Below are 25212 nucleotides of genomic sequence, written 5' to 3'. Positions count from 1 at the left end.
CTAAATGTGTGTTGTTGTTATTGTTGTTGTTGTTGTTGTTGTTGTTGTTGTTGTTGTTGTTGTTGTTGTTGTTGTTGTTGTTATTGTTGCTTATTTTACTGTCATGACAAATTTTTTATAATTTAAATATTGATTTGAATTGAAATCCATTTCAAAAGTCCTGAAATAATACAGCTTTATCTATAGTTATATGCAAACGTCGAGACCGGGCGCTGTTGACGCGCAATCGACACATAACCTGAACAATCAAAGCGGCATGTTTACACTAAAAACACACCCTATCAGAATGACGTATATATCTGTGGTCTGAATAGATAGTGTTTCAGTCTACATATTGCACCGCTACCATGGATATGTAAAGCCTGTGTGTACGTATGCCTGCCGTGAGTTCAGTCGTCGCCTTGCACCTGTATCTTATTTAACCTCTCGTTCGTCTCTCTCTAATTAATCCCTCGATTGGTCTACGAAGCCCGTCGTGATGGTGACCGGTGGGGGGGTGTCGTTTTATACTCACAGAAGGTCCGGGAAGACCCTGCATGCCGTTGAATCCTCTGTGTCCCTTGTGGCCTCTCTCTCCAGCCTCTCCAGCCTCTCCCTTGTCTCCACGAGAGCCAGCGGGGCCCTGGAGAGACGACAACAGCACCAGTAGGTCAGTAAACGCTGTACATTCACACCGTTAAACACTGTCCGTCCACATCCACTCAAAGAGGCTGCTGCTTCTATCCAAAGCAGGCCCGGTGTTTTTGTAAAAGCACGAGAAATGTGTTTCAGTAGTATTTACAGTATAGCAGTGTTTCCCCATGTCAATACTGAAAGCATATTTTTTGTATATTAAGTGTGTTTTACAAGTATATTTCTACCCATATGTAGGCTACTTTTCTTCTGAGAGTAGTATACTTAGATGTGAGTTAGTGGTGAACTTACAGCAGCACCGCGAGCTCCAGCGGGTCCAGCAAGGCCAACAGCACCAGAAGCACCCTATAGAGAAGAAGAACCAGAGGAACAGAACATGAGGATTCTACTGCAGCAAATGGATGATGATCTATTGTAAAAAATGAAAGACAATGGGTACGGATGAACAAGACGACCTCGTTTGGTGGATACTTACAGCCTCTCCGCGGTCACCGGTCTTGCCAGAGGGTCCGAAGACGCCGGGGGCACCAGGAGCACCAGGGGCGCCGGGGGTACCAGCGTTACCGGTCTCACCACGGTCTCCCTACAGGAACACACACACACAGAGAGGGGACGTGTCAACACGAGGCGGTGTCATGGACTAAAACGTGAATAGAGGGGGAGGGCGGGATCATGACCCTAAAGGTCAAGCCGAAAGGTCCCCGTTTCAATCAGGAGGGTGTATTCCAGCAAGCGGAGCGACTAAAGGGTGGCTGGTGTTACATGTACGGTTGCCGGGCATCTCTGCCTGGGTGCCTTTGAGCAAGGCAGCTGGACCTCTCAAACTGCACTGCGAGCGACCCGGCACGCTGACCTCTCTGATGAAATGTGTGTGTGTAAAACTAGGAGGGATACTGTATCTGGAAAGACATTATTTCAATCTTCACCATCAGGATTTTCTGTTTTTTAATGTTCTGTCTGTGTTGCTGAAGGTATGTTTTTATTCGTTTTCCATCAAGAAATGGCCGTGCTCTTTACACTTGACCAATCACATCGTGACCGTGCTCTTTACACTTGACCAATCACATCGTGACCGTGCTCTTTACACTTGACCAATCGCATCGTGACCGTGCTCTTTACACTTGACCAATCACATTGTGACCGTGCTCTTACACTTGACCAATCGCATCGTGCCCGTGCTCTTTACACTTGACCAATCACATCGTGACCGTGCTCTTTACACTTGACCAATCACATCGTGACCGTGCTCTTTACACTTGACCAATCGCATCGTGACCGTGCTCTTTACACTTGACCAATCACATGGGATCACAGGATGGTTAATGGTGTCTCTGCAGGGCAGGAGTCTCACCTTGGGTCCAGCGGGTCCATCGCGTCCAGTGGTACCATCGTGACCGGCACCTCCCTGGTGGAGTTAAATGACAAAGGTGTTGGGTTTAGTCATAGCATCACTGAGTTTAAAACATAGTTTTCTTGTTTAGGGACAATAAGGCACCTCATACAGGCATGCAGACACACACACCCACGCACGCACACACGCACGCACGCACGCACGCACGCACACACACATGTGTCTATAGTACACAGCATGCAATATATTGACTAAGAGGGATTCAACCAACTTGTTTATTTGTTTATTTATTTACACTTGACCAATCCCAGTAAACTACTCACATGCCAACATTAAAAGGCCCAATCAGTGATCTTGGTAGTTTTAAACTGTAATTGCTGTGTTTTTGGGACTGTAGCTCATCGATGTGTTTTACATTGGTACGGTTTTGCAAACATTCGGTGTAAAACAGACATATATTGTGATCTATGACGGGCTAAGAAAATGTCCAAATTCCAAATAGTATATTTTCCACGTACAAATGTAACTCTTTCAGAATGTGTGTGAATATAACTACATATAACTAAATATAACTAATTTATACGGCTAGAAAATAAAACATTTGATCGTGGCCTTTAATCGTCCTCCAGACTAAATGGGTGGTGGTTCCCGGCGACCGGACATTTACCTCACGGCCAGCCTCTCCGTTAGCACCAGACAGGCCAGGGGGTCCCATGGGTCCAGGGGGTCCGCGCTCTCCCAGAGCTCCACCGGTTCCCTGCTTACCAGGCTCACCCTGAGTACCGGCGAGACAAAATAACATGAGTTAAAAGAGTTCGAAAACACACACAAGCTTGGGGGGGGCAAAGGTTTCCTATCGACATACTGACATTATTTGCAGGCGTCAGCAGATATCTGTTGATAAACACATCTCTATCATTTGTGAACAATAGTAATAATTAATAAGCTATAGATCTGAGCGAGATTCTGAAAGATGACTTGTACTCATTTACGAATGGACAACAATGTTATAAAACGTCATTTTACAGACGTATTGATAGAAATAGACTTTTAAGGTGTCTACAAGGTGTGTTTCCTGTCAGCAAACTTCAACTTGTCAACTTGGGCCCATTTAGAAGGTTTATGCCATCAGGTTTGAAAAGCTCTCACTAGTCAACTAAGAATGTGTTTAATGGCGGACGGCCCTGGTTCATCCGAGGCTGAGAGAGTAGCTACTCACAGAAGGTCCGGGCAGACCGCCGAATCCACGCTCTCCACGCTGTCCAGGCAGACCGACGATACCACGCTGTCCAGCAATACCCTGAGGTCCGGAGATACCACTGGTACCCTGCACACAAACACACACACACACACACACACACAGAGAGAGGTTAGCCAGTATACCTAATCATATGGTTTACTTGTTTTTAAGCTAATCGTAAGCAATGACAGATGAGCCATTATTCTATTTATTCCCATTTTATTGTATTTGTTCTGCATATCTTGGTTCTGTTCTATTATGTTATCCACATAAATGTACCCCCCCCCCCATTTTCCAATCCTTATCCAATCTGAAACCAGTATTACTCTACCCCATTCTCCATTGCCTGAAAAAGTTCCTCATGTTATAATTTCTATCAAATACGCTACCAAGAGAACTCCCGAGCACTGGGAGACACGTAACAAGACTTCTGGAGGAATCAAGAGAGCCAACTCACAGATGAACCATCAGCGCCGTTAGATCCTCTCTCTCCGGAGGGTCCTGGGGGTCCGCTAGCTCCAACCTCACCGGGCTGACCGGCGACTCCGGTCTCTCCACGGCCTCCCTTCTGTCCCTCTTTGCCTCCAGGTCCGAGGGGTCCAGGGGCGCCAGCAGCACCCTGCCAATGCAACCCAGAGAGGAGTCGTCAAGTCAGGCCGAGTCGAGCCGAGTCACTGCCCTGACTCATGTCTCAAGTGTGTTGTGTGTTCACTGTTAACATTTGTTTTATAATGTTTTCTTTATGTTTTATTCCTTACCAAATCATGGTAGAACCAATGATGGTGGTGATTTATGTGATGGTAGTAGGTTTAAATGAGATTATACCGTGGTGTTATTTAAGCACAAAAGAGGTGATACGTGACTTTTACCCTAGCAGTATCGTATAGCGTGTAGTATGTAGTGTGTAGTGTGTAGTGTGTAGTGCGTAGAAGCATAGTGCTTCTTTCTATCCAGGTCTAGTGGTTGTTATAACCGGTTCAACGGTATACAGCTAGTTTACTTACAGAGGGGCCGGGGGGTCCGACTCTTCCAGCGGGTCCGGGGAAACCAGTAGCACCCTGCACACACACACACACAATGAGGAACTGGTCAGAAAAACTCAGAAATATACTATGACACAAAATACATACAGGAGTTATAATCTTAGTTATACTTCAGTAGTATTTGCTTGATGATATGATGATTAGAGAGGTACTTACAGGAGATCCGGCACCACCACGAGTTCCCTTAGGTCCGGGGGCACCAGCGGGTCCCTGTCGAAGCAAACAAACATTTCCTTAGATGCGCGAGAAACATATTCCAACCTTGTTGATCGCCGTGTTTCATGTTGTTCATTTTCAAAGTGGTGAAACGACATGTATCTTGTCCATAGAGAGACAACACCTGGGTTTGTTTACACTTTCAGTAAGTAATCTCTTCTGATTAACATTTTGTTTGAATTCTGGACACAAGAAATTGTGAAAGGATGCCACTGAGTAGGGTAATGACCCAACTGCGACCCCACCGTGACCCTACTATGACCCTGATACTGAGGAGAGAGGTGGTCATATCGCTGAGTGGGGAGGCTGACTGTGTCCTCACCAGTCTAGGCCTAATATGTAAAGGTATGTAATGAGAAATGGCATCGCAACTATTAAAAGTAGATCCGTATCTCTGGTCTCCACTTTTATCACTGTGCACTGTGTTATTCCCACCATGCACTGTTTCTCAGGGAGAAACACACTCTAACTTAGCCTTTATAGTTTGTAACAAATGTGCCTACTATTGTATATCTTTGTGTTATTATTATGTGGTTGCAGTAACATGTTTTGGTCACTAAGTGGCGCTTCTTTTTTAGCAACAGGTTTAACTTGATTTAACTTGAGCCAGTGACTCACTTCACTTCCTGTCTACCTGCCGTCTGGCACAACGTTAACCTGTCCTCCTGTAACGACGTGGCTCGTGTCTGTGAATCTATATATCAATCTACATGTATGTTGAGAGTATATAGAGCCGTATGACCAGGCATTGTATACTCACAGAGGGTCCGGGGGGTCCGACTCTTCCAGCGGACCCCCCTGGCATAACGGTATTTTGATAATGAATGGGTATACATGTATAGTGTGAAATCCCAACAGCGGCAACGCCCTGACTTGCTCTTCCATGCTAAGCTTTTAGCTATCTTGGTGCAATCCTTTTCTGCTAACATCTCCTTTTTTCTGTGATTTTTACCTCTCGTGCCAATTCTCCCTTCCCTGTCCTGATCGTTGCTCGCATGTGCCCCCCACTGGCCGGTCGTAGGGCGGATAGAAGCCCATCACATGTCCCCTCCGATACATGTGGAGGCAGCCAGTCACATCTTTTCACCTGCCAGCGCGGACTCTCATTGGCGAGGTGTAACGTGTGGGAGGCTCACACTGCCCCCGCCATTTCCTGTCTTTGCTGTGCAGGCGCCCTGACCGACCTGTAGGAGTCGCTGTTTACAACGATCAGACTACCACCCATCGACTCCCCTCCCGCTGACTCTGCCAATTGAGTCAGTATGACGGCCGGCCCAAGCCGGAGACAACGCTGACAGCCGGATTCGATACCGGTGTCTCTTGCGTTGATGACGAGCGCAATGTCCGCTGCGCCACCCATCCGCCGTGCTAACATAACTTTTATACTATAGATATTTATTATTGTTATATTGTAGAAATGTGTGCATTGAAATGTCTGTAAAAAAGTCTCGACGACATTGAAAATGAGGGTGACCTAAATTGTCTTTTCGAGTATAAATAAAGGTTGATGATGACGATAACGTCATCACACAACCAGGCACGTTACTCAAGTTTCTCACTTGAACTTTGACGTTCCAGCCTCCTGACCTATTATTTATCATACTTTTTTAACAATACTTTCATACGCAGTGAAAAAGAAAAACATTGTCTCGCTTCACCGGCGGCGTCGGTTAGACCGCCGACGTCCCGGCGTGGAGAGACACGAGCCGATTTTGGTGCGTTTGGTCTTTACCTGAGCTCCAGAAGCACCAGACACTCCGGCGGGTCCGGGGGCACCACCGTCTCCCTTGGCTCCGGTGTTACCGGTCTCTCCCTTGGCTCCAGCCTGACCGTCAGCACCCTGAGGTGGGACAAAGAGAGGAGAAACGACCGGTCAAGAGATGGGCCTTTCTGGAATGGGTTTGCCTGGACGAGAGCACTACACATTGTACTATAGTCGTGTTGTTGTTATGCATGTGTGTAACATAATAACAAGTATCTAATGAGGAAAAAAACACACTTGTTATAATGTTACATATAATGTTGATGTCACACTGTTATGGTAACTACTGTTCCTCGTTGTCGATGCTTCTGCACATTTCGTTACCTATTGGAATCCTGTCTGGAAAACAATGTGATTCTAAAAACAAAAGGATCAAGAGGGGTAACGTTACTCACAGGGGGTCCGGCGAATCCAGCGGGTCCGTTAGGTCCAGACTCACCACGCTCGCCCTGAAGGATGAGGGGACGAAATAAAGAAAGGGGTCAGAGGTTGTCGACGCTGTGTTGACCTTTTTAACGGTGATCCGTTGTCTCTAAACGTGTATGATATCATGCACACGTGGTGCATTGTGCTGTATATGTGAATCCATTAGTGTGTCTTTTGTACTTAATTGTGTTATTATTATGTGTCTGGAAGTATATCTTGTGTGCGTTCAATTGTATAACACATACAACAACATCTTGAATTTGCTTTATAGCACGTAATAAAATGTTGATTCTGTTGTATTTGTTATAGTATACACTATCTGACCAGGGAGATGTTTGGCTTTCCATGCAGGAGACACAGGTTGGAATCCCAATGAGCTAAGATACTACAGCTACTACAAATACTACAGCTACTACAAATACTACAGATACTACAGCTACTACAAATACTACAGATACTACAGATACTACAAATACTACAGATACTACAGCTACTACAAATACTACAGCTACTACAGCTACTACAAATACTACAGCTACTACAAACACTACAAATACTACAGCTACTACAAATACTACAGCTACTACAAATACTACAGATACTACAGCTACTACAAATACTACAGCTACTACAAATACTACAGATACTACAAATACTACAGATACTACAAACACTACAGATACTACAAATACTACAGCTACTACAAATACTACAGCTACTACAAATACTACAGATACTACAGCTACTACAAATACTACAGCTACTACAAATACTACAGATACTACAGCTACTACAAATACTACAGATACTACAGCTACTACAAATACTACAGCTACTACAAATACTACAGATACTACAGCTACTACAAATACTACAGCTACTACAAATACTACAGATACTACAGCTACTACAAATACTACAGCTACTACAAATACTACAAATACTACAGCTACTACAAATACTACAGATACTACAGCTACTACAAATACTACAGCTACTACAAATACTACAGATACTACAGCTACTACAAATACTACAGCTACTACAAATACTACAGATACTACAGCTACTACAAATACTACAGCTACTACAAATACTACAAATACTACAGCTACTACAAATACTACAGCTACTACAAATACTACAGATACTACAGCTACTACAAATACTACAGCTACTACAAATACTACAGATACTACAGCTACTACAAATACTACAGATACTACAGCTACTACAAATACTACAGCTACTACAAATACTACAGATACTACAGCTACTACAAATACTACAGCTACTACAAATACTACAGATACTACAGCTACTACAAATACTACAGCTACTACAAATACTACAGATACTACAAATACTACAGATACTACAGCTACTACAAATACTACAGATACTACAGCTACTACAAATACTACAAATACTACAGATACTACAGCTACTACAGATACTACAAATACTACAGCTACTACAAATACTACAGATACTACAGCTACTACAAATACTACAGATACTACAGATACTACAAATACTACAGATACTACAGCTACTACAAATACTACAGATACTACAAATACTACAGATACTACAGATACTACAGATACTACAGATACTACAAATACTACAGATACTACAAATACTACAGCTACTACAAATACTACAGATACTACAAACACTACAGATACTACAAACACTACAGATACTACAGATACTACAAATACTACAGATACTACAAACACTACAAACACTACAAATACTACAGATACTACATATACTACAAACACTACAGATACTACAGATACTACAGATACTACAGATACTACAAACACTACAAATACTACAGATACTACAGATACTACAGATACTACAAACACTACAGATACTACAGATACTACAGGGTAAACCCCGCAGGTGACTTACAGGGGCTCCACGTCCACCACTGGGTCCAGCGGGTCCAAGAGGACCACCCTCACCCTGGAGAACAAAGAGAGACGAAGAGGACAGAGTTAAGCAGGTGATATTGGTCCATCGTCCCCGAAGGCCTTCCCAGTTCACCAGAGTCATGAATTAAACAATGCATCAAAATATATTGTTTAAGTCCGTCCATAAGGGTGGCCATAATATCTGTCCAGGGACTAGAGATGAAACGTTCATTTTGACAGCTCATCAGATGTACTGTAGCAACGGTAACTAAGGGAGTAACACACACACAAACAAACAAGCCCCTCCCTTTGTATATTCCACCTGTGTATAACTTTGACTGCACTGCTAGGTTTTATCCGGAGTCGTGTTCAGTCTCACCTTCTCTCCCTGAGCACCATGGGGTCCATGAGGTCCAATAGCACCAGTCATACCGCGCATACCGTCCTTTCCAGCGCCACCATCGGCTCCCTTGGCTCCACCATCACCCTGAGGAGGAGACACAGCAGTGTCAGTGTCATAGCGTCTCCAGAACTACTCACTTTAAGACTTCTGGAAGTTTAAGATGTTTTGTTATCGCTCTCTATTCTCCAAGAGTCACATGACTCAAACAGTGACTCATAGCGGGTCATCGGGTGATGATGGTAACAACATGGAATGTTTTCAGTGCAGTCTAGACTAAAAAGCTAGACGACAGTAGTTCAGTCCGGTGAGGTCCGGTAAAAAGGTAGGATGACCAGAACCACTCACTCTCTCTCCCTTGACTCCGGGCAGACCGCTTGATCCACGCTCGCCGGGCATTCCCTGCAGACCTGGGGGTCCAGCAGCACCACCAAGACCACCAAGACCACCCTCTCCCTGTGTGGAGGAGAGACAGAGAGGTCATTACGTTAATAACCTGCCATTCATATCCGTATAGCATGCGTGTGATCCACTGCAGTAAGAAATATCTCAACGTTTAATATTTGCCACAGTGACTACTTCTACTTTATAATGCTATAGTGAGCATTGAGTAAGAATGGGTGTTCAAGGAATCAAACAGAAACAGTGTAGACATCTGGAGTTTGGAGGAATTGACGTACCTTAGCACCATCGTTACCAGCAGAGCCAGGAGACCCGCGGGGTCCAGTGGGGCCAGAGGCGCCGGTAGCACCACGCTCACCGGGGAAACCTTTGTCACCCTAGGGAGAGAGAGAAGGACACACAATGTCAAGCCACGGTCGACAGTGGAGGGAGTGGCTGGTTGAACAGTGGGGGGAGTGGCTGGTTGAACAGTGGAGGGACTAGGAGTGGCTGGTTGAACAGTGGAGGGACTAGGAGTGGCTGGTTGAACAGTGGAGGGACTAGGAGTGGCTGGTTGAACAGTGGAGGGACTAGGAGTGGCTGGTTGAACAGTGGAGGGACTAGGAGTGGCTGATTGAACAGTGGAGGGACTAGGAGTGGCTGGTTGAACAGTGGAGGGACTAGGAGTGGCTGGTTGAACAGTGGAGGGACTAGGAGTGGCTGGTTGAACAGTGGAGGGACTAGGAGTGGCTGGTTGAACAGTGGAGGGACTAGGAGTGGCTGGTTGAACAGTGGAGGGACTAGGAGTGGCTGGTTGAACAGTGGAGGGACTAGGAGTGGCTGGTTGAACAGTGGAGGGACTAGGAGTGGCTGGTTGAACAGTGGAGGGACTAGGAGTGGCTGGTTGAACAGTGGAGGGACTAGGAGTGGCTGGTTGAACAGTGGAGGGACTAGGAGTGGCTGGTTGAACAGTGGAGGGACTAGGAGTGGCTGGTTGAACAGTGGAGGGACTAGGAGTGGCTGGTTGAACAGTGGAGGGACTAGGGAGTGGCTGGTTGAACAGTGGAGGGACTAGGAGTGGCTGGTTGAACAGTGGAGGGACTAGGGAGTGGCTGGTTGAACAGTGGAGGGACTAGGAGTGGCTGGTTGAACAGTGGAGGGACTAGGGAGTGGCTGGTTGAACAGTGGAGGGACTAGGAGTGGCTGGTTGAACAGTGGAGGGACTAGGAGTGGCTGGTTGAACAGTGGAGGGACTAGGAGTGGCTGGTTGAACAGTGGAGGGACTAGGAGTGGCTGGTTGAACAGTGGAGGGACTAGGAGTGGCTGGTTGAACAGTGGAGGGACTAGGAGTGGCTGGTTGAACAGTGGAGGGACTAGGAGTGGCTGGTTGAACAGTGGAGGGACTAGGAGTGGCTGGTTGAACAGTGGAGGGACTAGGAGTGGCTGGTTGAACAGTGGAGGGACTAGGAGTGGCTGGTTGAACAGTGGAGGGACTAGGAGTGGCTGGTTGAACAGTGGAGGGACTAGGAGTGGCTGGTTGAACAGTGGAGGGACTAGGAGTGGCTGGTTGAACAGGTTCTAAGCGCCTTTTTCACTGGAACTGTACACTAATTCATTCATAATTCATTACATTTATATAGCACTTTTTCTCAGACTCAAATAGCTTTACAACGTAATGTTAGGGAAATTGCCTCCTTCACCACCACTGGTAGCACCCAAACTTGGGCTACGCAGGCTCAGTGGCTGCCATACACTGGCACCAGGCACACATCTCACTATACAGTGGCTGAACGGCTCAGGAGACAGGGAGTGATATCAGCCAATTAAGGGTAAGGGATGATTAGGTGGCCTTGATGTCAGAGACCTGATTGGGAATTTGGCCAGGAACGTCGGGGAACCCCCTACTCTTTACGATAGGCGTCCTGGGTTCTTTAATGACCGAATTCAGTCAGGACCTCGGCGCTATTCAGAGCGTTTATGCTCTCAAGTTTGAAATGGTCTACAGTGAAGCACGAAGAGACACAGCATCCAATCGATGCCGTCTGGGTCCTGAGGTTCTAGAGGTACTTACTCTGGGTCCACCTGGGCCGGAGGGGCCGCCCTCGCCAGCAAGACCCTACACAAGAGAGAAACAAGAGAAGGTTCATTCATTAGTACATTAATTCATTAATTCGTCCATTCCTTCCTTTCTTTGAACAGGGTACGGCACGCAGAGAGCAAGCTCTCTTTTGGAGGTGTGCTCTTATCAGGACAAAAGTAAATTGGTAATAGTTTAAAATGGTAATACTTCGAAAATAACTACAGATGAAGTTAGGTTAGCTTGTGTGTCTCTAGAGCGTGAGGCCAAGCAGCTAACCATCACGTTTGAGCAAGCAGTAAATAGTTCAACTAACAGTTATATTAACTGTACATCAAGAGTTTTGGCCATGCAACACATTATGGATACAATTGCAATTATTAATTTGGGAATTGCACAACATGCATCATTTGTGGAGTGGGTACAATTGTGAAATGATTCACTCACCTGGTCACCAGGCTTGCCAGTCTCACCAGTAGCGCCTTGGGGTCCGGGAAGACCCTATTTACAAGAGAAGGGGGGGGGGGGGGGGGGGATCACGAATTACAATTGCGATTGTGACACAATCAACCAAAGAAATTGTAGGGGGACAATTGTAGTTTTTTAGGGGATGATGGGTTGCCGTGACAACCTACCTGGAATCCGTTATTTCCGGCTGGTCCAGCCTCTCCCTTCTCTCCAGCAGCTCCCTATAGAGACAAATCACAAGAGCAAAGCAGAACGATGAGGAACGTAGAACACGGTGGGACCTCCAGGGGGCGGTAGAGGAATAACAGAAATGTTGTCTCGTACTGCGGTGTGTTATAACATGTGTTATGTCTTCTTCTTGTGTTATGTTGTAGCCTACTGTATACAACCACCGTGTATGAACCTCATTTAAATTAGATTAGATTAGATTCGATTAAAATGTATTGAAATTGCACAGCACAAGTACAGTACAACAAAAATAAATTAGCATCTAACCAGAATGCAAATATAAGTGCATTAATGATGTACAATTTACTATACAAGTGTTTAAATGTAATATATATACCATCTACTGGTAATATATGCTAAACTGATATATGTACAGTATAATTATGTACAGTGATACAGGTATAAATATACTATGGTAGTAAGCCATACTGGTCAGTGGTATCGCTAGTAACTAGTAGGTATGGGATGTATGTGAACAGGGATTTGCAGATATATCCAACAATTGTAAATAAATATATATATATAGAGCCGAGAGAGAGAGAGAGAGAGAGAGAGAGAGAGAGAGAGAGAGAGAGAGGGAGAGAGAGAGAGAGAGGGAGAGAGAGAGAGGTTGAAGGTGTGTGTGAATGTCACGATGATGTTGATAAGATAAGATAAGATATTCCTTTATTGATCCCCTTGGGGAAATGCAGGCATCATAGCAGCATGGGGGGGGGGGGGGGGGTACAGGTAGTAAAAAAGCAGGGTAAACAATATAACAAATCAATATAATTAACTCTGGACATGTGCATATGGGCAACAAGGTGCGAGATGAGGGTATGTATGCCCTCTCAGTTATATTTGCCCTACAATAAATAGTTACAATATATAATGTAATAACCCAATAATCTAAATCCAATCTAATATATAATCTGAAAAAAATTACGAAATGCTAAAATGCTAAATGCTAAATATATGCAATATATAATCTAATAATCCAATAATCTAAATCTAATCTAAAAATGCTAAATATATGATCTGATGAAGTATACAGTATTCACATAAGGTGCTGTATGCATAAAGTAGTATATTATTGAGTGAGATGAACTGAGGATGGTACGTACGCCTGGGCCTGAGGGTCCGGGGGCACCGATGTCACCGTCTTTGCCGGGGGCTCCCTGTTCAGAAGAAAACATCCCGTTAGTAACTATAGTCCCATATTCAATAAAGTGACCGCTTTTTAATCAATATTTCTGAAGGAGATGATTGGTTTTTGGAAGATGAAAAGCTGTATACTTACGAGTGGGCCAACAGCACCAGCGGGTCCCTTCTCTCCTCCCTTGCCAGCATCACCCTATAGAGGAGAGACAACAGTCCATAATCTCAGATCTGATACATTGTAACCCCTATATCAACCCCTAAACCCCCAGAGAACAGTCCATATCTCAGATCTGATACATTGTAACCCCTATATCAACCCCTAAACCCCCAGAGAACAGTCCATATCTCAGATCTGATACATTGTAACCCCTATATCAACCCCTAGTTAGAGTTATTAATAGTTAGCATTACTATTGTTGTTTCAATGGAAGGACAGTCCTCTCATTGACGGCTCATCAGGGAGTATAAGTGGGTATCATATGGATATTGTACAACGGTGATCCAATTGATAATACCCTCTCATCTACAATATCTAACGTGATCAACTTTAATTTTTTTGCATTTTTTAAATGAATTCTGGAATTGAAAGACAAACACCACTGTGGACTCACAGCAAGTCCTTTGGGTCCGGGGAATCCCATCACTCCGGGCTGGCCTCTGGCTCCAGAGGGTCCACCGGGTCCGGGACGGCCGTCTTGTCCAGCAACACCCTATAAACGGCAATCAGGGGGACATGTTGACAATATACTCAATAACATTCGATACAATATACAGTATATCTACTTATTTAGTAATACGAGTACTTATTTAGTAATAAGAGAGTACTTATTTAGTAATAAGAGAGTACTTACACCAGGTCCAACTTTGCCATCGGGGCCAGTGCTGCCAGGGCTACCAGTCATACCCTGTGGGGAAAGGAGAAAACAATGAATGAGTGAACGAAGAGCCCTTGAGCAAGGCACCTCACCACCAAACAATGGAGGACTGTTAGTTGTAGTACTGGACAAAAATAAAGGTTGAAATAAAATAGTGCGGGTGGCGACCACACGGTGTCTCCTAACACCATTACAAGCGGTTTATTCACGGCGGCCACCGGCGCACCACAGTTCCATCAGATTTCCCCCAAACTCGACTCGATGACACGTTAGCTGCGTGTCTCGTGTCGGTTTATACACAAGGTGCTTTCCGACGTGCCGGAGTCCGTGTGTGAATCTCGACCCCGTCGACCGACCGATGCGAATGATGAACTGAGAGAGAACCATGCAGCGGGAGGTGTTGTTGAATCTCACCTTGGATCCGGGCATGCCAGGCTCGCCGGCGCGACCGCCCTCTCCAGTGGCTCCCTGGGCTCCCATTACGCCGGGGGCTCCGCGCTCACCGGGTGCTCCCTGTCATTTGGGAAGAGAGAGAGAGAGGATTGGGTTGAGATTGGCTTAACGGTTGGTGTTATACTAGTGTTATAGACCTCTCTTCAGAGGAATTCTGTTGCTAGGGGGGACCAGGCTTAACGGTGGTGTAACTACTTTTATTGTCTTTTTTATACCTATTCTTATGTCTGCACTTTATGCATTGCTTTTATTCTGTCAACTGTATGCAAATGGTATGCTTATGTTCATGTTATGCTATTTGATTGCTATGAAGCAAGGCTTGTGTATCTCCTGCCACCTGCTGTATTTGCAGACTGTATTAGCTACTGTATTAGCAGACTGTATTAGCTACTGTATTAGCAGACTGTATTAGCAGACTGTATTAGCTACTGTATTAGCAGACTGTATTAGCAGACTGTATTAGCTACTGTATTAGCAGACTGTATTAGCTAGCTACTGTATTAGCAGACTGTATTAGCAGACCATATTAGCAGACTGTATTAGCTAGCTACTGTATTAGCAGACTGTATTAGCAGACCATATTAGCAGACTGTATTAGCTAGCTACTGTATTAGCAGACTGTATTAGCAGACCATATTAGCAGACTGTATTAGCAGACTGTAGCAGGAAATAAACGTGGGTGTGATTTAGATTAATGTTCTGAAACCATGCCGTCAAGTTAGAAAGTCTGTAGTGAGTAAACATGTGCACTCACTACAGAGAACTGGATAGATGTTAGATTTGATTGTGGATTGTGTCTTTTATAAATAAAAAAAAAAGTGTTTGTCTCTGTGTACTACTGGTGTGTTGAGAGTGATTTTCAGTTTTTGTTTTGTCTTGGGTTTTGTGTGTGTGTGTTTTTCCCCCCACACACTGTGGTGAGACTGAATTGATCAAATGTGCCAGTTGAACAATAAAGTTGTATTGTTATTGAAGTGACTTGTTAACATACCTTGCCACCAGCAGCTCCATCAGCACCGGGGAATCCACGGGCACCAGGGGAACCCTACGAGAACAACAACAAACACACAACAATATCGTCAGGTCACACTTTTGTCTACATACTTTTGTCTATACTTGCTATACTTATTTTATACTTATCTATTTTTGTCTAGCACAATCTCTGGAGCGTAACAGAAAGAAGCATTTTGTATAAAAGTATTCTGTACTTCTGTATGACAACTAATAAAGAAACTTGAACTTGAGGTCAAACCTGTAATTCAGGCTTCTAATTCGGTAAGTCTAATATCTCCCTTGACCTGAAATCTAGTAATTCTAGTACGTTTTAATTTGTTTTGCTTTATTGTGGATAGGACAGTCTGACCTGAAGCCTAGTAGGCCTAATATATATCTTGACATGAAGCCTATAAGCCTAATATCTCCCTTGACCTGAAGCCTAGTAAGCCTAATATCCCCCCCTCTGGCTGACCGATAGACCCAGGTTCCACCCAGGTGGAACCTCTAAACACCACCACTACAGTGGGTACTGTGCACAGAATCCCCCTGGGAATTTAACAAACGGAATATAGACGTCTTTCCTGACACCAACACATAACCAAGGCCTCAGGACGGGAAAGCGATTCTTAAGTCTTAAGACGGCAATAAGAGTCGCCTTCCTAACACTGGTAGTAGCTGAGGGAGAGTTTGTTGATGTGGAGTCAATACCCTGTTTTCACACGGCTCGCATCAATCTGATACTACTAAGATAAGATAAGATATTCCTTTATTGATCCCCTTGGGTAAATTCAGGCATCATAGCAGCATGGGGGGGGGGGGGTACAGGTAGTAAAAACAAGCAGTGTAAACAATATAACAAGTCAATATAATTAACTCTGGACATATGGGCAACATACTATACTAACTATAATCTATACAATGATTTATCATTGTAAATATTTGTCGGCTTAAAAAGGTGGTCCAAACTAAGTTCTCAGTTGTGTTTACCTGCGACTACGTCCCTGGGCCTACTATGGCTCAGTCAAATCATCAATCATCAATCATGTCGTGCCCTTTTGGAACTCCCTGGGCAGCTAAATGTCAGTCCTGGATGGATGTTTAACCACTGCATGTCTCAACTCCTCATGTGTGTCCCCTACTGTGTGTCTCTCCCTCTCGGTCCGCCTACTGTCTCACTGAGGAGATGACACTGAGGGTGTGTGGAGTAAAGAGACGGGGGAACATACGCGCTCTCCGGGGGGTCCACGAGCTCCGGCACCACCGGGCTCTCCGCGGCCTCCTCTCTTTCCCTCCTCACCAGATGGGCCGGCGAGTCCCTGAATTCCAGCGGGTCCCTATAGAAGACAAAGCAAAGGACAAGAGAGACAGACAAGTCAGACTGATGACAGTGGAAATTATACCTCGTCCAGTAATATCCAATGATAGTAGGATTATGTTTGGGAGATATTATACAGATTGACTAATAAACTGCCCGTTTATATATTTGTCAAGGGCTCAAGCGGTCACAATTATGGACAATACAGAGAGAAAGATGTTTCAGAACTTACAGGCTCTCCCTTGACACCAGCCTCTCCCTTAGATCCGGGGTTACCGAGATCACCCTGTTGGTAAAAAAAAAGAAAAACACACGTAAAAATCTTGTCAAATGTCAACTATGCTTTAGAACAGTTTATACTTCTATTGTACTTTTATCAGGATCCAGCAATAGGGTCCAAAAACACCAAGTTAAATGTGGATGAATCATTATTGACACGTCAGTCCACGGTCTTAAAGATACTCACAGTGTTACCCTTGGGGCCGGGGGCACCGACACCACCCTGGGCACCAGCGGGACCGCGAGCTCCGGGGAAGCCAGGGGCACCAGCAATACCAGAGGGGCCCTGTAGGGAGAACACAGAACCGGGTGTTTAGCAGCGGCTCATATAGTATACATTTTACACACTCAACTATTTATTCTTAAATCAAAGTAACCACAGAAGATGTGAAAATAATTTAAAAGGCAGGGGAAAATACAGTACATTACTAAAAAGGTACACAAACCAGCCGGTAGCCATAGCTAGAGGTGTCTTACAGAAACTAGCCAGTAGCCGTAGCTAGCGGTGTGGTACAACAAACCAGCCGGTAGCCCTAGCTAGAGGCGTTTTACAGAAACGAGCACAGTATCCGTAGCTAGCGGTGTAGCCATGGAGTAGCCAAAGGAAATTACACATCAACCGACGACTGCTTGTGATACTTACAGTAGCGCCCTTGGCACCGGGAGATCCATCAGATCCGGGGTTGCCCTGTAGTGAGAGGAAATATAAAGATTACAATATAGAAATGTGTACCGATATCATGAGAACAATTAGATTAGATTAGATTAGATTGTACTTTATTGTCATTATATTTAGCATACAACGAGATTCGGGACTCAAACTTAAGGTGCAGTAATAAAATCACACAAGTAATACAAGATAAACATAAACTACTATACAGAAACATAAAATACTATACAAGAAACATTAAATACAAGCATGTCCAGTAAATACTCACTAACTAGCAGGACATTTCCTACATAGCATTAGTATCTGAATAGGAGCAGTTGATTATACTCACAGCACCGCCAGCAGCTCCACCGGGTCCGGGGTTACCAGCCTCACCACGAGATCCCTGGGGTCCTTCGGATCCACGGTTTCCCTGCACTCCAGTCTCTCCCTGGGAGGGTCCAGTCACATAATCAATAAGGGTTATGACTGTAATACCACATCTAATGTGTGTGTGTGTGTGTGTGTGTGTGTGTGTGTGTGTGTGTGTGTGTGTGTGTGTGTGTGTGTGTGTGTAGGTGTGTGTGTGTGTGTGTTGGGAAAATGAAAAAGAAAACCAAATAAATAAACAATCTATTGGGGTACGACTCCACACACTGTGAGTCAATATTGTCAAGTTGTCAATTATTGGGTCCAGTCCTGTTTATAATGTATATGAATGATATTATTTCAACTTTCAGCAGGCTGTGTCGTGTACATCTACTACTGTATATATACAGATGACACAATGCGGTATTGTTCTGTTGCTTTCTGTAACAGCTAGCCATTGAAAACCTGGAAATAAAACATTGAATAAATAAAAACAATGTCCTGCCCAGAAACAGAGCCGACTTTCCTATATGCATCTGAGAATTAAACAAAAGGCTTGAATGAATGAATGAATGAATCTGCTCCTCTCTCAGGTGGGATAAAGGGGATTCTACCAGCGTGAGTGACAGCTACAGGGAACGGGGGAACCCTTCACAGATGTGTCATAGCAGGCCAAACACAGCTGTAGCTAATCAATAGTTGGTCTGCCAGTTGGTGTGCCAGTAAGCCAGCATTCAAAAGCATGCTTAAATCAAGTATAAATATTAATAAATTAATAAAAACGTTTTATTACCCTGCCATGACACATCTTTGAAAAGGGTCTATTCTGACAGCTCTCTGTGTATGGGCGAGTGCTCCTGTGTTTTCAGCACCACAGGTATTGGACAGCGACAGAGGGACACTGTTTGAAAGGTAGCTGTGCCATCTGGTGGCCACTGAGAGGGGTTGGTAGAGGGGGATGTTGCCCCCTTGCAGCTGACCTCAGGACAGTTGTGTGCGTTAGGAATGCAGAGGTTACAGTGGAAGTGGCCCTAAACCTTATCTGGGGCTGATCTAGAGTCGGCTTGAGGCTTACTTTGAATAAGGACATGAGGACAAGTGTTCCTGGTCACTGATCTAGAGTCAGATTCAATCTGTTTAGTTCCAATGAGGTCATGTAGACAAGTGATCCTGGTCACTGATCTAGAGTCAGATTCAGTCCATTTAGTTTAAATAAGGTCACGTAGACAAGTGTTCCTGGTCACTGATCTAGAGTCAGATCTGTTTAAGTCCTACTCTGGGAAGCTATGCGCCCTGGATCCCTAATCCGCTGATTGGTCACTTGTTAGTTCTGGTTTGTCTGGCAATAATATGGCGTTGAGTGCTATAGATCAACCTGCATCACAACGACGGAAATGTGACTGACCTTAGCTCCAGCACCACCGGGGAAGCCAGGGGCTCCAGCGGGTCCAGTAGGTCCCTGAGAGACAGACAAAGTACCTTGTTAAAAAAAACTGCATTGAGACAACCATGATGCATGTAATACCGCATGAAGTAACTATGGCATGGAGTAACTATGGCATGAAGTAACTATGGCATGAAGTAGCTATGGCATGGAGTAACTATGGCATGAAGTAACTATGGCATGAAGTAACTATGGCATGAAGTAACTATGGCATGCAGTAACTATGGCATGAAGTAACTATGGCATGAAGTAACTATGGCATGAAGTAACTATGGCATGAAGTAACTATGGCATGAAGTAACTATGGCATGCAGTAACTATGGCATGCAGTAACTATGGCATGAAGTAACTATGGCATGAAGTAACTATGGCATGAAGTAACTATGGCATGCAGTAACTATGGCATGAAGTAACTATGGCATGAAGTAACTATGGCATGAAGTAACTATGGCATGAAGTAACTATGGCATGCGAACCAATGACCTTGTCCAATCACAACATGTGTTTTCATCAGAAACGTGTGCACGCATGCGGTGTTGAATTGCATGTAAGCGGAGATAACAGCGAGGCTCTTGTGAACAGTGGTACTTACAGGGGGTCCGGCAGCGCCAGTGTTGCCATCGTTACCGCGAGCACCCTGCAGGGTGGGGGGGGGGGAGAGAGCGTCAGCACTTTTCAACACAACAGTGACTTGAGAAGAAATGCTTCAAACAAGGGGGCGACTGATTAGAAAGGCATAGTGCGTGGGTATGACTATTTGTACACAATATGGATTATGGTTATAATATCCCACATGGCCCGACACAGCAGGGTTAAATCCACAGAAAACAAATCATTCTCCTCCGCTGCTCCCCGACTCTGGAATCAACTCCCATCACACATAAAAGAAGAACCATTTAAGTCCCACCTTAAAACCCACCTGTTCAACCTTGCATACCCACACTCCTGACCCCCCAACCCCTGCATCACTTACATTTTCACATCTGTACACACCTATATTTTAGTATTATTATTTATTTTAAAATGTTCTCTCTGTCTTGTCTCTAAGCTGTCTCCCTCTCTCTGTATTATCCCCACCATGTCGTCATTGTAAAAGTCCATGTACTGTGTTTGTCCATGTACTGTGTTTGTCCGTATGCTATAATGCCATCTATGTAAAGCGCTTTGACATGCCTAATGTAAGGCGCTATATAAAATAAATGTATTATTATTATTATTATTATTATTATAGCTGACGGGTCTATGGTGTGGCAGCAGGTACTTACAGATGGGCCGGAAGGTCCGGGGCGACCTCTCTCACCGGGAAGACCACGAGCACCCTGGATAAACGGGAATAGCGAGAGTGACATTAGCTGATGATATACTAACAACAAATGTAAACAAAGTGCAATACTATAAGAGGGGCACTTTTGCCCAGAGGTTTCTGTTTTGACAGTATTACAGATTCTACCTTTTTAAGCTATTCCGGGGAGGATATTAAACCCCTTTTTCTTTTATATGTTCTACCCTTGGAATTCTAGGACTCCATACCCGGTTAGCTTCTGGATAATTCTATGTCACATTTTGATATCGTTACACCTGAGAGTGTTGACAGACAGTACAGTAGATCTATCAGGATGATTAGGAGACAACGACTCACCATGGCACCGGGAATACCGTTATCACCAGGAGCACCACCCTCTCCCTGAGGACAGAGAACATGAGTTATTATCCACGTAGAAAACATCTCAAAGGTGTAATCATGCTCTATATGATAGCATATAGAATAATGCTGTATATACCGTGTATATATATGTATCCACATCTGTCTAAATATACCTGCATATAATCATTTTTACATACCTGTAGATACCATCTCTATATCTATATCTGTATATATATATATCCCTTACCTACTCTTACTAGTTATACCGCTGGCCAGTATGGCTTACTAACAGTGTCTTTATACCTTTATACCTGTTATTATCACTGTACATAATACTACTATAACACTGTACATACATCTGATTAGCACTATTACTCAGTAGTACTAATTTATATATAGGGGAGAACGGGGGACGTTGTCACACAGGTAGGTTGTCACATTCATTATATTTCACCACCAGAGGGTCCTGTCTCCCATACTTTGGTATTTAAATGTCCAGAATTGGGGTCAGAGTTCACCTACATTGTCATATTTGGAGTGAAACAGGTGAGAGGACTTGAGGTGAGAGGACTTTTTGTGTTTTCCATTTGTAAATATTCCGCTCCTCAGTATTTTTCTTCTAGGCTTTTACACAATAGCTATAGTTTAGATTGTTGTTAGCTAGCTAACTAGTTGTTAGTCCAATTCAACCCTCCCCTGTCTCGAACGCTGTTTCTTGCCTCCCACAAGCCGGCTGCAATGTGGACGAAGCCATACATAGCACGAGTCCCCTCCGATACTCGAGGTAGCAGCCGTCGCATCTTTTCACCTGCACGGCGCGATCTTTCAGCGTCAGGGGTCTGCGCTTTGGAGGGGTGCCGCCCCATCGCTTCTTGATTCTACTGCGCAGGCGCACCAACCGACCTGTAGGAGTCGCTGTCCACAACGTCCGATCCCCACCCCTCAGTTTTCCCTCCCCCTAATACTGCCAATTGTATTAGTACGGACGACCAGCCAAACTGAAAACAATGTGGAGAGCTGGGCTCGCACCCAGGCCGATTTATTGTGTTCTTATTTTGTTATATAGGATGGCCTAAAGATGTGTTTCCTGTTTATGTTCATTAAGATGCATTAAGTTATGTATTTGTCAATTTGTCAATGCAATTAAACTTTCAAATTTAGTTCTGCCTTCTTGTCTATTCTCAGTCCTTGCCCCACAATGGTGGAATGAACTACCCACCCCAGTTAGGACAGCCAAAACCCGTCCAATCTTTCGCCGTCCACTAAAGACGCACTTCTTCAATCGTTATCTGAAATCTAAATCTTGTCTTCTTTTTAAGATTTTCCCATTAAAAGTTTTAAAACACATGGTGACAACCAACCCCATAGTGTGTGACAACCATCCCCATGATGGGGTTGGTTGTCACAATGTGTCAAAGTGTCTTTGATAGGTGATTAACTTTTTGTTACAATACGTTGGAAAATGAGAGGGATACACATTTCAAGCCAACATCTTAAGCTTCAATTTAATGTAGGAATGACTATTGAAAGATGTTTTGATTATGAGCAATTCACACTAGAGTGTGACAATGTCCCCCGTTCTCCCCTACTCCAGTTTAATCACTTGTACATTGTATATTGCTATTGCACTTTACTGTTACATTTGCACAACTTGTTTATTGTTGGTACTGTCACTATAGGGCACTTGTCTCACTCACATCAGAATCATTCATCACGTTAATTGGTCGTCATCTTACCTTGGGGCCGGCGGGTCCACCATCTCCCTTAGCTCCATCCAGACCGCTGAATCCCTGAGGAACGGATCAAAGAATATCACAAGATGAGCTTCTGCAGGTAGAATACAGTCATGTGTTCATATCTTTAAGATGAGCTGCTGCAGGTAGAATACAGTCATGTGTTCATATCTTTAAGATGAGCTTCTGCAGATAGAATACAGTCATGTGTTCATATCTTTAAGATGAGCTGCTGCAGGTAGAATACAGTCATGTGTTCATATCTTTAAGATGAGATACTGCTGCATAACTGTATTTTCATATCTTTCTATACTTACTCTGTGTCCCTTGATGCCGGGGAGGCCGGGAGTTCCGGGGAATCCACGAGCACCCTGCGGTGGAGAAAAATATATTCATTTTGACAGCCGGATATATAAAATATATTTAATTGAATTAGGTGCCATTGCAGTCATTCCATACAATTTTATTTGTTATCTAGAGTTAGTCAATAAGGGATGCTTGATTTACAGTACTGTGGACATAATCATTTGCAAGGTAAAATAAATCAATTATCCCTTTGCATATAATACAGTATATATATGTATGCATGTGTGTGTTTTCTCATAAGATCAAAGAACATCGCTGCTCATTATGCGCGGTAGCTACAGAACACGGCAGGTGTCGCCTGTCCTCTATCTGACCGTTGACCGTTTTTCAGATTGTCACTCACCTGAGGGCCTGCGGCTCCGCGCTCACCGGGGCGACCAGCCTTGCCGGGCTCACCCTGCAGGGGGGGGGGGGGGGGGGGGGGGCACACACAGAGAACAAGTCAGCTCATCAGCTGATGTTTAAGCTGCACTATTAGCATTATTAGCTACATACGATGATGTTGAATGAGCAGCTATGCTAGTGGTTGACTCACTCTACCACACGGTCCTCACACCATCGGCCAGAACTAACATGGCGGTGGACATATTATGGAATGAAGACCGTATTGAACGCTAGATTGTGTGATTATTCAACATCACGGTAACCCAAAAGAACTGAAAAGTAATCAAAATAATATTACTTATTGAAAGCGACCTGCTGGAGAGTATATTATAACATACTGTAACAAGCGCTTCGCTGTTCTGATTAGTATATCTATTACATTTCCAGCTATTTCTACACACTATTACAACTCTGGAACCATATACATATTGTAATACTGATATAATAATAATAATGTTGATAATAGCCATTCAATTATTTTCTGAAGTTTCTTCCATTTCTTTCCCAAAATGTTGCCCCTATTATTAAAGCTGCACTGTGTGAAAATGGCGCCCTGTGGCCATTAGAGGTAACTGCACCTCGTTTAAACATGACTGATAAGAGAAAACTGCAACCACAAAAGTAATTTCTTCAAGTAAGGTAACTTTGCATACTGTGTCACATTTGTGCTGTTATGTATTTTATGCTCTAATAAGTGAGACTGCATTTCACTATGTGATTTAGTTTACAAAAGAAGCAATATGTTGTCCTGAAAAAGATCCATAGTGCAATTTTAAGGTTTTGGGTCATTTTTCCCCTTAAGGGTTAAGGTCAGGGGGTTCTATTCCACTGTATAAAATAGAATATAATAGAAATACTTTAATCATCCAGAGGGAAATGTGCCACTACAAATCGCTCACAGTAAACAGTAAACATTTAGGTAGACAAAACAAAAGTCACAAATAGGAATTAAGATAAGCCTAAGAATAAAATACGGTCCGGGATATACATTTCCTATGTTACATTCTAATATAAAATATACAGTAAAAATATACAGAACTATACAGTAATTGTAAAAAAATTTGTACTGCTAGTCTGTGAAGACACACACCTTTGATTATGAGCTATACAAATAAACTGGACTTGAAATGTTGCATTAAACTGACATGTTTGTATGACCTGAAGGGGCTTTGTATAAAGGGATGTCCACCTCTCAGGTATCAATGGAGAGAGTCTCATGGTATTAATCTATATCTTGTTGTATCCTCTGCCTGCAGCCATGATGTGTGCAGAGACGTGAGAGAGATGAGGACTATGAAGACAAGACAACTTACATCATCTCCGTTCTTGCCAAGGGGACCACCGGGACCGCGAGAACCCATGGGACCCTAGAGACAACAAAATGACTGGATTATTAGAAGATCTACAAGTG

The 25212-nt window shown here is 43.9% G+C and overlaps 1 protein-coding gene across 1 annotated transcript in view; it reads right to left on the bottom strand.

Moving 5' to 3' along the window:
• Positions 1-25212, bottom strand: part of col1a1b (collagen, type I, alpha 1b) — a 39070-nt gene that overhangs the window by 3677 nt on the left and 10181 nt on the right. Inside the window, exons 9-45 of the mRNA XM_084330860.1 lie at positions 25115-25168; positions 23761-23814; positions 23369-23422; positions 23055-23108; positions 21313-21357; positions 20939-20992; positions 20266-20310; positions 19635-19688; positions 18213-18311; positions 17855-17899; positions 17399-17497; positions 17165-17218; positions 16844-16951; positions 15613-15666; positions 14583-14681; positions 14145-14198; positions 13905-14003; positions 13433-13486; positions 13257-13310; positions 12093-12146; positions 11905-11958; positions 11452-11496; positions 9680-9778; positions 9348-9455; positions 8979-9086; positions 8598-8651; positions 6641-6694; positions 6216-6323; positions 4424-4477; positions 4229-4282; positions 3682-3843; positions 3204-3311; positions 2652-2759; positions 1985-2038; positions 1109-1216; positions 925-978; positions 515-622 (exon numbers count right to left, since the gene is read on the bottom strand). Coding sequence (XP_084186986.1) covers positions 515-622; positions 925-978; positions 1109-1216; positions 1985-2038; positions 2652-2759; positions 3204-3311; positions 3682-3843; positions 4229-4282; positions 4424-4477; positions 6216-6323; positions 6641-6694; positions 8598-8651; positions 8979-9086; positions 9348-9455; positions 9680-9778; positions 11452-11496; positions 11905-11958; positions 12093-12146; positions 13257-13310; positions 13433-13486; positions 13905-14003; positions 14145-14198; positions 14583-14681; positions 15613-15666; positions 16844-16951; positions 17165-17218; positions 17399-17497; positions 17855-17899; positions 18213-18311; positions 19635-19688; positions 20266-20310; positions 20939-20992; positions 21313-21357; positions 23055-23108; positions 23369-23422; positions 23761-23814; positions 25115-25168 — 2727 coding nt within the window. The remainder of the gene's footprint in view (positions 1-514; positions 623-924; positions 979-1108; positions 1217-1984; positions 2039-2651; positions 2760-3203; positions 3312-3681; positions 3844-4228; positions 4283-4423; positions 4478-6215; positions 6324-6640; positions 6695-8597; positions 8652-8978; positions 9087-9347; positions 9456-9679; positions 9779-11451; positions 11497-11904; positions 11959-12092; positions 12147-13256; positions 13311-13432; positions 13487-13904; positions 14004-14144; positions 14199-14582; positions 14682-15612; positions 15667-16843; positions 16952-17164; positions 17219-17398; positions 17498-17854; positions 17900-18212; positions 18312-19634; positions 19689-20265; positions 20311-20938; positions 20993-21312; positions 21358-23054; positions 23109-23368; positions 23423-23760; positions 23815-25114; positions 25169-25212) is intronic.

The sequence above is a fragment of the Notolepis coatsorum genome (genome assembly GCF_963971535.1).
Source record: "Notolepis coatsorum genome assembly, chromosome: 15".
NCBI lineage: Eukaryota > Metazoa > Chordata > Actinopteri > Aulopiformes > Paralepididae > Notolepis > Notolepis coatsorum.
Note: the sequence above shows the minus strand (reverse complement) of the source record. Positions and strands in the feature narration are given on the sequence as shown.